Source organism: Callorhinus ursinus, unplaced genomic scaffold, assembly GCF_003265705.2.
Source record: "Callorhinus ursinus isolate GAN/ISIS: 27379988/994484 unplaced genomic scaffold, GSC_fseal_2.0 scaffold20, whole genome shotgun sequence".
NCBI classification, from domain to species: domain Eukaryota; kingdom Metazoa; phylum Chordata; class Mammalia; order Carnivora; family Otariidae; genus Callorhinus; species Callorhinus ursinus.
This window is the reverse complement of record NW_027397082.1, coordinates 15,482,140-15,496,505: the sequence shown is the minus strand read 5'-3', so window position 1 is coordinate 15,496,505 and position 14,366 is coordinate 15,482,140. Positions and strand designations below refer to the sequence as shown.

Genomic DNA, 14,366 nt, shown 5'->3' with positions numbered 1-14,366 from the left:
TCTATCTATCTATCTATCTATCTATCTATCTATCTATCTATCTATCTTTCTATTTATTTATTTGAGAGAGAGAGAGTGTGAGAGCAAGTGGATGGTGGGGAGGGGCAGAGGGAGAGGGACAAGCAGACACCCCGCTGAACATGGAGCCTGATGCAGGGCTCAATCCCACCACCCCGAGATCATGACCTGAGCTGAAATCCAGAGTTGGACATTAAACTGACTGAGCTACCTAGGCATCCCAATGATGTGATTTTTTTTTTATGTGAGTTTGGAGCACATGAGGAACAGTTGGGAAGATAAAAATTATGGAATTAAATATATGGATTTAAAAATATGGATCTGAAGGTCAAGTGGATGTTCCCTGAACGAAGGCAGAGATGTGGGATCTGAGACTGTGGAGGTGATTAGACCACCCCCAGAGGGTGGGGGGCAGGGCAGACATGAACGCTGATGCTCCCTAAGGCAGAGGAGGATGATCTAGGGAAGGACCTGGAAAAGGAGCTGACAGAAAAGAAAAAGAAGAAGAAGAAGGAAAAGAGAATGATTCAAGAGAGCATTCCTGTGGGGAGTTGTCTACCAGATGGTCTTCATCTTAAATCTTTTTATGAAAAGATTATTCATAGAAAGGGATGGAAATGTGACAGCTCTTAATATGCTCTGTGACTGTGAAACATCCAGAATTGTGTATATTTTGCATGATTGTGTTTATTAAAAACATACTAGCTTTTTAATAAATGACTTAGTAATTATAATAATAATTCTAATAAATAATAATCAGCCATGTCGGTTGATGCCTGGGCCTTAAATTTCATGAGGACCTGTCTCTCAAGTGTCCCTTTGGATGGGATTAAGTGAGTCTAGACAGCTCCAGAGTCCCCCCAAGGTTGCTAACTGACTGACCCCGCCCCCCTGAGACCACTATTCCCTGGGATGAAGGGTCAGCCTAACGATGGTGCTCACAGCCTTACCCCCTTCACTCCACTGGGTGCTCCTCTGTGCTTTGCCCTTCAGAATGGTCTCCAGAGACTTGCTTCCCCTGGCTGGTTAGGATGAGGGATGAGACCTTCTCGCCCCATAGTCTTGAGTACCAAGACTTCCAGCTACTTGGGATCATGCCTCCCGTCAGGAAACCAAGGCATCTGGCAAAGCCAGTTCCAAGGGATCCTCTGTGTTTGGTGGACTTTTCAGGCTTCTGAATGCTACTTGTTAGTTCTCTGCAAGTTGGTGCTCTCACTGTTATCACATCCCTGAGAATGGACTCCCAATCTGTGAGCCTAGTCCCAAATATGAATCAGAGCTAAGTGGATGGGAAACAACTCCCCAACTTCTATTCAATCCAGGAACTGTTTATTGAGTCTCTGCTCTGTGCAGGCATCTTCAGAACAGTGAGATAGCCACAAAGACCCCCAGGAATGTTTGGGTAAACATTCATAAGAACCTATCAGAGAAAAGAGTATATCAGCCAGATACATGCATGTCACCGCCAAGATGATCTAAGTCCCTGAAATGTGGTAGACATGGTATCTGGGAGCGCTTGGTGTGAGAGGCTAACATGGAGGAGGTCACTGCAAGTGGAGATAGTCAGGGGAGACTTCTTGGAGGAAGCAGGTATTTCTGCCAAATCAGAAGCTACCCTATTTGAATTGGCAGAAGAGGAGGAGGGGTTCTGGATAAAAGACCTCCAGGAGACACATAAGAAAGAATAACCATACTCTTTACAAAGGGTGGGGGATGACTCAGACTTTTGTTTGCTTTAGGAATTTACCTCCAGACAGAAGCTTCCTTTAAGTTTTCATCAAAAAGCAATATAATCCTTTTACTAAACACTCAGAAATAGAAAAAATTCACTCATGATCTCAGCATCTTAACACAACTTTTAGTGTTTTATTTTGCTTTTTTACTCTTACACATTTTTATAGGGTTGTAACCAAAGGAATGTAAGGAAATAGATCAGAATGCAACTATCATAAGTGTTTTTCCATGTTGGCTGACTGTACTAATTATCATCGTAATGGTAAAATAACATTCTTTCGGGTGATTATGCCATTACTTACTTAAGTTTTTGCATATTTGAGTTTTTCCCCATGTATTTGCTATTATAGATAATGTTTTTCTTCCTGTATGTGGCTTTTTCTATATTTTGGATCATTTCCTTAGGACAAACACTCCAAGTTACAGTTACTGCATGAAGGCTCTGAATATTTTTATGGCCTTAAAGTAAGTCTTTTGAAAAGCAAATTGGCAACATGCATTGATTTTTAGTGAGCCCAGCCACAAATGAGAGAGCCTCTTAACTGAAGCCTCACCCATATTAGCAATTTTAACTTAATACAAAAATCCTGCTTTAGTAAGTGAAAATCGTGCTGCTTGTCTTGTTCTTTTTTAAATTTGCGTCTCCCCACGTTTGCTTGTAACCTCTTATTCCTTCTTGGCAGCCAGTACGTTCGTGCTTTTGCCAGAAGCTCTAGTCCTCTCCATGCAGAAAAAATGGAAAATATGGGATGGGCTGTAGCCCGTGTTCCCAGCAAATGCTATTCTGAAAATCACTGTAGTATTTTAGTTTCAGTAAAAACGTATGTAAAAGCCAGAGGAGGTAGTGAGACTAATCACAGCCCCTCTCTGGGGAGACAGAAAGGAAGCCTGGATATATACTGGGCCCTGTGCCTCCCATGTTGTGTAAGGCAGCACACACGTGAGCCTTACACCCGGGCATATTCTGCTCTTTGTCATGGACTTGGGGAGGCTGGCTCTCCCCCACACCTTCACTCTGTGGTCTCTGCAGGTAACTGGCGTCCCGGAAGAGCAGATCCTGGTGGCCGTGTTCCCTGGCCTTCCCACTTCAGCAGAGCTCTTCATCCTTCCCCCCAAGAACTTGACGGAGAGGAGGAAAGGCAACGAAGAGGACCTGGAACAAGTAAGTGAGGGAACGCTTGGCGGGGGTGCTTGCCTGCACCTCCCAGTCCAAGGGCACACAACCTCACCTCCCGCTGCAAGGGGAGGGGAGCTTCCTCCCATTGGCCCAGCGGCCTGTCCGTCTGTCCAGCACCCAGGGCTGTGAGAAACAACAGGCTTGCCCAGAAGATGCCCAGGTGCACGCAGACTGGAGCATTCGGCACACAAGAAGGGAAGGCATCCCAGAAGCACTCATTCCAGCAGTTGGCATTCCTGCAACTTCCTCAGGTCTCCTGCCCAGTGACCTGCCCCTGGGGGGTGGGGGTGGGGGGACATAGGAGAGAGAGAAGGAGGGATCTGAGTGTCCCTGTATGTTTCTGGGAAAATAGGCTTCTTGTCCTTAAAGATCCCGGTCAGTCTAAGTTCTGCTTCAGGAGAGAAAACGAGCTGCTTTTAAACATGTTTCTGTGGAGAGAAATGGATTGTTTCATCGCGTTTTGGCTAAGGAAACAGCATGTCCAAGGGGACTGTGGTTTACCGTACTCATCAAATGGGCATGTGGTTCCTGTGATGAGCACACCATCCCGGAAGTCAAGGAGCTGGTTCTCCCTCTCTCACTTCTTGCTCCTACTGGGCTCTCATGGGCTGTGCTCTGCCTCACACTTCCCTGCCTTCCTGTGATGCTGTCAGGAGGGGTAGAAAAAAGTGAGTTTGAGGCTTCTCAACATCGACACGAAGCACACATCTGCTCCCACATGAGGCAGTCGTTGTGCAGACATCTTCCGTGTCTCTCCAATACTCACCTGCCTGCCACCTCACCCCCACGGCTGTCCACGTCCTCCTCAGGCAGCAGAGACCCGGCACAGTCCGTTCCTCTGGAAAATGAAGCAGATCCTCGTAGTGCAGGGCTGCATACGCAAGTTGGCCAGAAATAAATTCAGCTTCTCAATGCACACGTCACTTTTACAAGACCTCTTTATTCTGAAATAGCAAGTGGCATATGTGAACTATATTTGGAAGCTACAATATCCATCCGTTTAGATAAATAGGTAATTACGGTGATGAATAGCAGCTGTGATATTAAGGCACGTACAGCCAGATAAGAGTTAGGGACCATAACCCAAGTCGGCCCCAGCTTTCATGTGGGAATTATAGAGTGATTAAATTGATGTTATGTGTTCCGAGACTTGCCGGGGAAAAGTAAAGGGGAAAAATTATTCCATAAAAAGAAGGCAGCTTCTGCTTTGATGTCTGCCTCCCATTGTCTCCAAAAGAGAAAAAGCAGAGGAGTGGGCTGGGGACGTACGTCCCCGGCTTTCATCCTGGCAAGGGCCGCTCTACCCTGTGTGTGTTACTTCATTAGATTAAAGAACTAATGATGGGTTGATGTCCTTTCATTGGAAACCACAATAGGTTGTGCTACGGTGAGTTATAAAGGCATGGATGAAAAAGCACTGAACCAGGGTTTGAATGAAACATCGATGTCTGTTATCAACTGTAATTCACTGAGTGACTTTGGACACACCTCTCTCTGTCTCACTCTGCTCTCCAGGATAAGCGAATAACACCAACGACTTCTTTGGCCTCGCAGGGCTCTGAGGCCTATGAGAACCAGATTGATGAAAATGTCCCAATATCCTGTCTCCTGCTAGAACTTGGTCACTGTTTGCCTCTTGACCCTGGTTTCTTGCTCCACGAGGGAGGACTGTCTCTTGTCATGTCTTCCTGTGCACCTCTCTCTCTCTTTTTTTCCAGATTGTAGAGATGCTGTTTAATGCTCTAAACCAAAACTTGGTGCAGTTTGAGCTGAAGCCAGGGGTTCAAGTTACTGTGTTTGTCACACAGCTGACATTAGGTGAGTGCCTGCTGGGATCCAGGGGGAAATGGAGATGGTGATCTATTATCCTGGGGAGAAAAGGGAGGAGATCATTAGCAGACACTTCTCCACAAAGGCCTGAAAATAGCTTTGTGGGCGGGGCTCTTGTGTGTAGTGATGGTTACGAAAGATTAATCACATCTTTCTTGGGGCTTCCTGTTGAGGTGGCAAGAAGACTTCATTAGAAGTGGCTTTGCTATTGAATCTCTGGATGACCTTGGGGGAAAATCTACAATTTCCTTGGGCTTTGACTTAATTGTTTTTTGTTTGTTTGTTCGTTCGTTCGTTTTTATCCACAACAGTCAGGATTATAGTGGGTAGTCCTCAGGGTCTCTTAATTTCTACAATTCTCTGATTCCATGAATCTTGGTTGGGAGGCCACAAGAGATAACTTTAAAACTCCTTTTGATTTACAACAGGTAAATCTAAATTGATACAGAGATCAGCTCTAGTGATTGATTTGTAAAAGGAATTTGAAAATGTATGTCCCATTGGGTATCCACTACTGGCTCTCCAGGAGAGCCTATTTGCTAAATATCTCTTATTAATATAGGACTTTTCAGATGTGGAGGTTCTAAACGTGCCCACCCAGCAGTGTTTTCACAGAACCATGTAAAGGAAGAGAATGAAACATTGCATCAATATTTAATCCAAAATTCCCAATGGGCCACCCATAATTATGTTGACAGGTACTCAGGCCTTCTAAGAGAAAGAGCACTCAAGCCCCTCTTCTTTACTCCCCTTAGCTAGATACACATTACTCAGTTTACACCAAGAACAGTAAGTTTCTCCAGGCAGAGCAGAGGAGTTGTCCTAAGAAGCTGTGATTGAGGATACTATTTTCATCATTGAAACCAAGCTTCTGGATAGCACACAGTGCAAGGCAGTGGAGACTAGATATAAGGTTGGGACATCAGCTGGCCTCCTTTCTCCAATGGGAACTCCCTCCATCTAGTAGCTTCCAAGTGAGCCATCTGCTTTTTCCTCCTAGCTCCGTTGGTGGACTCCAGTGCTGGGCACAGCAGCTCAGCCATGCTTATGCTCTTGTCAGTGGTGTTTGTCGGCCTGGCTGTGTTTCTAATCTACAAGTTTAAAAGGTATGTGCTACTGTCACTCAATTTTGTTATTGAAGCTGGATTCTTGGGAGCTGATTCTTTCTATAGCCAACATTCCTAAACTTATTCCACATATGTGAAATTAATTCTCTTTGAAGTTCTGTTTGGCATTGGGGGAAAGCAGGAATGGTTGAGGGTCAAGGAATAAATGGGTTTAAAAATCTGAACCCTATCCAATTTATAGGTATATTGAGTTAGGAAGATAAGGGATAGCCTATGTAATCAATTTATTCTCTCTAAGAGAAGAGAGAATTTTCAAACCTCACCTAAATTTCTAAAGTAAGGTCTTGGATATTCAGGATATCTTTTCTACAGCTTACCAAACATTTAGGGTGGTTAAGTAGACCAAATGCAGCTGAAATCTGGAGCACACATGGACCCACGCACGTGCATGCACACACGCACGCGCGCACACACACACATTTTCCTATCTTGTGTTGCAGCTTACCTGGTCTCTCTGTGTAAATTTGCATGCTAAAAGTATTCAACCTTTACCCTTTCCCTCTTTTTCCTGTTTCTAAAGGGCAATTGATCAGGAAAACTAAACTTCACATGTATTCAGAAATTATGTTTGAAGGCCACAGGAGGGGTGACACAACAGGATTCTTATTAAAACATGAAATTGAAATCAATCATTCTGTACCATTATTTGAATAAGCTTCTACCAAGAGGTGTCCCGGTTCAGAGTATGAACTCTGCAATGAGACAGACCCCCAATTTTAACTTAGCATTTGTAGCTTTGGGCAATTGAATCTGCCTCCCTAAGCCTTCATCTCTTTATCTGTAAAATGGACAAAACAATACTTAATAGGCTTACTGTGCAGTTTAAATATAATAACATCTATACCTGGTACATACTAAATAATCAACAACGCTAAGCTATTTTAGATAACAGAGAACATGACATCCAAAGGTGGCTTCTGTGTCCCAACACGGCACATGGTAGGCTCTCAAAAAATCCTATCAGTGGCACAGAAATGTGCTTCATACAAAGACTGGTTAAAGTAAAAATATCATTAATTATTCTGAAAGCAAAACTTGGTCCTGGGAGTCTTTCTAGGTACTGAAGGTAATGCTTTTAGATTGTGAAAGCGATCAGCTGTAAAGGTGCTGTGCTCCACCCTCTCCCCCAGACCTCATTCACTGCCTTCTAGTGGGTAGCTCAGGCTTCAGAACACGGGTTTTCCTCAATATTCATCTCAGCATTGCCAAACTAGTGGGAAGCCTTCAACACCCTCCATATCAGGACAGAGTTTTACCTTCCTACTCAATTAATAGACCAGTGTGTGAGTTCATATCCTCTTGGATCAAGACATGCGGACCCACCTACCCATGTTGCCTTTGAAGATGGGAACAAACCTTTGTATCATAAGTAGAGAACAAAGATTCCATATAGAAATGGTCTAGTCAAGGCAAGGCCCATTTGTGGATATACTTCAGTTACATGCAAAGCACACTTTTATTCATCCAAGGATTTGATTGTGGGGAAGCCGGTGGTTGCTGGAGCTTGAAGAGAAACTAAACCAAATTTGTCACCTTTTGACTTCTAGAACCTCATGGTTGCTAAGGACAAGGGCCAGTAGAAGTCCTGCAAAAAGCTATTTGTGTCAGGCATCTCCAAACTAAGGCAAGACATCCTGTGACTTAGGAAGTTTTCTGTTCTCTTACAAATGCTGCTAAACTCCCTAGACAGTCAACCTATTAATGTAGGCGTCTCTAAATGTGTGCATTGGAATTCTTGAATCTCTGCCAGGTAATGACATCTCTGAATTATTCTTCCTCTGTCGTTCCCCAATATCAGCCAACTCTTTCTGTGTCCCTGACAGTGAATTATGTAGCTAAGGCCACAGGGAAGAAACACCACTCAGACTGGATGAACAGGAGAGTCAGCTAGGTACACTTACCAATCATCTGTTACCTTTTCTTTTCTAGCTACCTTTTCTGGACGTTTTCTTCCCAACGCTTAAGCCCTTTGGTTGAGGTCCTATTGGATCTTCTTTTATTTCTTTGGTCTTTTTTCCCTCCCCATCACCTGGAACTCTCTTGACGGCTCTCTGGAGGGTGCTGGGCTTGCTGATGAGTAAAGGTCAGGTTCTTATTTGTGCTTCCCAGAGGCTCCTTTGTTTCTTTAATCACCAATAGAACTTTCTGCGATGCTGAAAGTCAAATGTCTGCTATACATTCTGCTTAATGTATACTGCCCAATGCAGGAACCACTAGTATGACTGAGGAACTGAATTTTAAATTGTATTTAACTTTAATTAATTTAAATTTAAATACCTGCACCTGGCTAGCAAACATTCAGTACATCTATAGAAAGGGCAGTTCTGTTTCTGTTTCCAGATCACTGGCCACGCTGTTTTCAGACTCAGCACTTTTCTCTGCGTAATCATCAGCATTAACTCATTAAACCACTTATTCATCCAACAAACATTTACTGAGTGTCCACTATGTGCCAGGCACTGAAAACAATCTCAGTGCCCCAAGTGGTCACTTAGCAGGGAAAAGAGAAGAGAGCTATGGTGAGCCGCAAGCTTCCTTTATGTAAATATCACCCTGTTTCTCACATTTGATCTTATTCTTGGATAGTTATTTTCTGAAGTTTTAGACAAAGTAATTAGAAATCATTATGATATGGCTTTTATTATCTGAAAATTCTGCCTAACAAGACTTTCTTTCTATACTGTAGATCTGGGTTTTTTTCTGGCTATCCAAGAAAACTTTTGAGCCTTTATATGTTTTTCCAGCCTTTTTTTTTTTAGCAAGTCTTTCATCACATTCTGAGGCCTACTCACTTCAGAGAAATTTAGAGACCTAAATTTCCTCCCACAGGCTCCTAACACTTAGAGATGGAGCAAACAAAAACTGAAGTTTTTATGGGTGACTCGGTTGATCCATCTTCTTTCTCTTATTAAAACCTATATGAATATGTAGGCCAAGAGATGCCCCTAAATCTCTTTATTTCCCACCTTTCTTACCTGCAAAAATGGGGCTTAGTCTGATATTCTCCCATCCTTCGAGTGCGTGTGTTAAGAGATGAAAAGCAATTTGACAAGTTTTTAAAATGTGCACATGATGCCGTAAAATTGTATCCCTTCTACCATCTTTGAAAAATGTTGAAGAATTTTCTGCCTGTTGTTTAGAGATTGAAATAAAGTGAACAATCTTTGTAAGGGAAGATTTATCCACATCCTCCCAGGTATCATTAGGGAAGTATCAAGGAGGAGGCCGTGAACTCTGGCTACAGCTCTGAAGTACACAAACTTGTGGGATCAGGAGAGTTTGACTGCCTCCAGCACCTAATAAATACTACAGCTGATCCCACCGCTCATGAGTAATATGTACTTTTATGATTAGAAGAAATCTAAGTCGTTAGGTTGCATTTCTATTTAGATAAGAGGAAAGTAAGGGCCAGCATGAATTTTTAATTATACATATTTAGAGAGCCTGCGGTCTGCTGCCTCACATAGAATCTATTCATGTAAGGTCCTTGTAAATTATGTTAAGCTGGTTTAGACCAGTAGGAGTCACAAGGACACCTCTTAATGTATGAAAAGCAACCATTAAAGAAACAAAAACTGAATGTAAAGGAGTGGTAGGAACCACCCATGTTTCCTACCTATTTTGGGATCTTTCCTTCGGAATTAGCTATAAGCAAACCTCATTAAATGCCCCCATACTCTACCTCATTGGGGTTGGAGTGGTGGAAGGGAGTATAGAAGCTTGAAAACACCACTGCTTGGTTGTAGGACAACAGAGAGATTCTCCTTTAGAAATGCGCAGAATGTTCTGGATTGGGGTGGGTGTCAGATACCTTAAGTTTTAATAATATCGTTGCCAGTGATCAGCTTCAAGAAATGTCTGGATTTTAATCTGGGTAAGAGAGGTCACTTCTAGAGATAATATTCCGATGTAAAATTGTGGTCTTTTTGTTTGAGAATCTAATACATGAAAGAAAGAACACAAGTTTTGAGGTCATCTACTCATTCACTCAACAAATACTTACTGAATATCAACCATATGCCAAGCACTGTGCGAAATTGCATGTACAGCAGAGAAGACAGAGACTATAGATCCAGCACACATGGGAAACAAAGTCAGCACACTTGCTTCTTACATCACCCTAAACCCAACACCCTATTCATTTATTTCATAAACACTGTCCCATAAGTCTGTATTTTTCACAGGAGAGGTGGGGTAGTCAGGAGAATTCTCTCAGAACCAAGTTCTGAAGGACAAAAAGGACACCATCATTAGAAGAGTAGAAGGAAGAGTGTTCTAGAGGGAACAGCTGGTTTCAAGTCTCCAAGGTGGGGATGAGTTTGATGTACTAAGTTCTTGCAGCTCAAAGTTTGGGGCTCAGACCAGCAGCCTCAGTGTCACCTGGGAGCTTGGTAGAAATGCAGTATTTCACCCCATCCTGTCCAGACCTGTCGAGTCACAAATGCACGTTAGCAAGAACCCGGGTGAGAAATAAGCACATTAAAGTCTGGGAAGCACTCGGTGAGAGGAATTCACAGGAGGCTACAGGCCTGGAACCCGGTGGATCAGGGGTATGGAGAGGGGTCAGAAGATGAATCCTCTAAGAAAATTCTAATCTCAACCGGCCGCTCCTCCAACCTTAAGTCTTTCTGCCTTGTTTCCAAACCTACAACTTTTGTGTCTTTGAAGGAGATTATTTAGCTTCTCTTAATCCTTGCCTTAATCCTTTCTACAATCCTACAAGGAAGCTATTGTTACTCCCATGGAGCAGATGAGGAAACTGACTATCCAAGTATTTAGGATCTTTGGCCCACAAGTGGTGTTCTGAAGATAGGAGCAATGGCTAGAAGCCTTTTTTTCTGGGCTCTTCATAAAGGAAACCAATGTGAATTGATTAACTTGATGCAACCTTGGAAAAAGATGTCTTTTCACTGTGATATAATCTTGTGCATCTCAAAGTCCAGCTCCTTGTAAAACTTAGTGAGGGATAGGTATTTTAAGGGTTTTAGTGCATACCTGCTTAGCAGCATTGCCCTTCTGTTGACACCCGTTTGGTTTACCCCAGAAGAAGGTGCATTCTTCAGGGAGTTCTGTGGTTTACATTTCCCCTGGGCATCTGGTCTTTGGCCTTGTGTTTCTTGGCCTCACGGCTACAATGTCTGGGTGACCAGCCCCTCTCCCAGACATTTGGCCTGTCCTATAAATAGCTTCTTTCTCCCCCTTATGGCCCAGAATCTCCCAATGGCCCAAGTTTGGCATACCCTGTGATCATAATCTGATTTTTGTAGGAAAATCCCCTGGATTAACATCTATGCTCAAGTCCAACACGACAAGGAGCAGGAGATGATTGGGTCAGTGAGCCAAAGTGAAAACGCCCCCAAAATCACACTCAGTGACTTCACCGAGCCCGAGGAACTGCTGGACAAAGAGCTGGACACCCGGGTCATAGGTATGTGTGCTGGTACAACAAGCTCCTGTGTCCCCCATCCTCCAAACGTGAGGGCAGTCAGCCCACGTGGCCTGTCCTTCAACTCATGTCAAACTGGAGGTGGGTGGGAAACGGCTGGCTACAGAGACATAATCGTGTTTTTTAAAATTTGTCTGCCACCTTTGGCCACATGAAAGTGGCAGATTTTTTTTTTCCTTAAAAGTAGACGAAGATCGAAAGTGCTGGAGTCAGAGTGGGGGAGGGATGAGGCCAACTCTCCATCACTGTTGGGATTTTTCCTTTCTTCTATGAAGCAAAAGCAGTAGATGTCCTAATTCATAACCACATACAAGAGGGCTCTAGCATATTCCTCATCTGTGAAATGGGAATAATAGTACCTACCTTCTAAAATTGTGGTGATAATGAAATGAGAGTATGTCATTAGCCCAGTGCCTGCCACAGAGGATGTGTTCACTGCATATTGGCTCTTAGTGTTGTCATGAGTGGTGTGTAAGGTGACAAGTCATTGCTCCCTCCTCGTGTGCTGGTGTGGGAAGTGTACACTTTAAACATAGGTGACAGAAGCCAATGAGCTGGTAGTATAGGCTAGCCAGGTGTCCCATTTAATAAATACCTATCAAGCACCCGTTCAAGATGGCTTGGTATGTAGCAGTAAATAAAATAGACAAGATTCCTGCCCTTGTGAAATTGACATCCTCTTTCTGTCTGTCTGTCTGTCTTCTCTCCCCTGCAGGAGGCATTGCCGCCATTGCAAACAGCGAAAGCACAAAGGAGATCCCCAACTGCACTAGCGTTTAACACCAACCAGCCACGTGGTCAGCCATCTTTCTGACTTTATTTTTGATGATTACTATGACTATTATTATGGAAAAAATGAAAATGTCTTTTTTACCTTTTGTTTACCAAGGGCCCCTTCATAAATAGCAGGCAGATGCTTAGCTTTGGGAGACAAAAGGCATTCTTAGCTGGTTAAAATGAGACAAAAAGAATAAATGGCTGTATTTGTGCTAAGGGCAAAGGAGGCATCTTCCGCTGGCCTTCTTGCTTTCTTCTGCCACTGACCATGTGAGGACTCTCTTTTTCCTTGTGGTCTCTTCTTTTTTTTTTTTTCCTTTTTTTAAGTTGGGTTAGCTTCTCATTAACCTCCCATGCCCCCCTTCCCGGCCCCCCAACATCACCCACACCCTACCCCCAGCACACACACTCTAAGACATAGACCGTTTCCCAGTTAGATTTGCAGGAGATGGGTTGGTGGGGAGCGAAAGTAGGTGCAGAAAGCGTGCATACACCTTTATGAGAAAGAGGCCCTCGCCTCATGCATGTCAATAGCGAGGCTACAGATGGCTTACTGTATATAATTACAATGTAAATAGCTTTTTATTTCCTAAGAAATAATTTAATGTTTAGTAAAAAAGAAAACAGAAAAAAAGAAAGATGCGTGTGTTGGCTTATGCACTCACCCTCAGAGCTGACCAACCCCCAGGCCTGCTAGATGTGTTGGGTTCTGGACGCTCTCCAGTTGTCTGTCACACTTAACTCTTGCATCTCTGTGTCCCATGCCATAGCTGGTTTCTACTTATGTATATAAAGGGGTGCAGGGTGGGCTTCTTTGGGCCGAGTTGTTAAGGAAGGAGTAGACTGACATCCTAGAACATGGGGGGCTTTCTGTGCCATCGGTGACCTGGAAGAAGTTGCAAGACAAAGCCCACCAGAGACTTCAAACTGAGACGCAGGTGGGGCAACAGGGCTTCCCCTCCAAAAGGAAAGCATGGAGGATGTTTATCAGGCTGAGAAGATGATGGGTTTTCTCTAAAGAAGCTCGGCTGTGGATCCGAAAGGGACCGTTTTCCTGCTTTCTGGCTGGATTCCTTCCTCGGCACAGGAGGAGTGAGAGCGCTTGGGAGGGATGGGGCGTTTGTGGCATCACGAGTCTGTGTAAGCCCTTGCAGGCCAAAGAGGGGGCTAGCCTTTCATGATATTAGTCCAAGATGATTTTAGCAAAGCTGTGCTATTTGCTTGTCAGATGTACTCAACTTCCTTAAAGTCAAATGTCTGCCTTCAGTTTCCTTAAGATAGTTCTTGCCTCTGGGTGAGCGGCTTTCCAAGCCAGCTTTCTCGTTCCCAGCCGCCTGGCCCCTCCACCCACTCACACACACCACTTCTGTTCCATAGGGTCACTTTAAGCCATGACGTAAGCATTCTTTTCTTTTCAGGTGCAGCCTGAGTACACTTGTTTTACAAAATGATACACTGTATATATATATGGGAGGAAAGGCCAGATTTTGTACCTGTTAATTTTTGTGAGCTCTCGTTTGCCTTCTTGTCTGTGAGACCCTGAGAGAATGCGACCTAGAGAAGGCTGACTGGCTACAGCGCAGATCAGGAAAAGGAGTGCTTCTAGAGATCCTGCTTTTTTGTTTCAAGGGTTAAATGGGGCAGACAATTGCAATACTTGTACTAAATACTGGAATACAAATGCATGAGTCATGTCTATATATACAGTATATGTACATATACTGTTCTTGATTTTATTGTCCCATTTGAATATTTCTACTGTAAAAAAAAAAGACAGTGGTTTTGAAATTGTTGAAAATAAATGTATTTTTGTACATCAAAGCTATATACCTGGCTGAGATTTTTCTCTTTGGGCTGGTTTCTTCACCTATTGCTGTCAGTCGGCTATCGCTGCAATAAGGCTACATGGCCAAAACCAAAACAGAACAAATAGCTTATAACCCAGATATATATGTTTTACTCATGAATCTCCAGGTTGGTTGCAGTTTGCCTGAACTCCATTGAACTGACCAGGCTCTCCTGAACTAGTTGGGATGCTGGCTTCAGTTGGAGATCCAGGCTTGCTTCATGAGTTGTCATCTTCTGGGACCAGATGCCACCCAGGGCATGGTCTTTCATGGTGGATTACAGAATTCCAAGTGAGGCCAGCAGAATACTCTTTGCCTGTAAGGCCTTGGCTCAAAATGGTCATCCTGTTTACCATTGTCTCCATTCTGTTGACTAAAGGAAACCACATGGCCACACCCAGCATCAGTGG

At 43.6% G+C, this 14,366-nt stretch overlaps 1 protein-coding gene across 2 annotated transcripts in view; it reads left to right on the top strand.

Annotated features, from left to right (window-relative positions):
• Positions 1-13,915, top strand: part of SORCS3 (sortilin related VPS10 domain containing receptor 3) — a 615,618-nt gene extending 601,703 nt beyond the window's left edge. Inside the window, exons 23-27 of one of the 2 annotated variants that reach the window (XM_025881120.2) lie at positions 2,783-2,914; positions 4,648-4,747; positions 5,760-5,865; positions 11,154-11,314; positions 12,048-13,915. In XM_025881120.2, coding sequence (XP_025736905.1) covers positions 2,783-2,914; positions 4,648-4,747; positions 5,760-5,865; positions 11,154-11,314; positions 12,048-12,112 — 564 coding nt within the window. In that variant the 3' untranslated portion in view covers positions 12,113-13,915. The remainder of the gene's footprint in view (positions 1-2,782; positions 2,915-4,647; positions 4,748-5,759; positions 5,866-11,153; positions 11,315-12,047) is intronic. The other variant, XM_073904225.1, reaches the window with a different exon arrangement.
• The last annotated feature ends 451 nt before the right edge of the window (positions 13,916-14,366 follow it).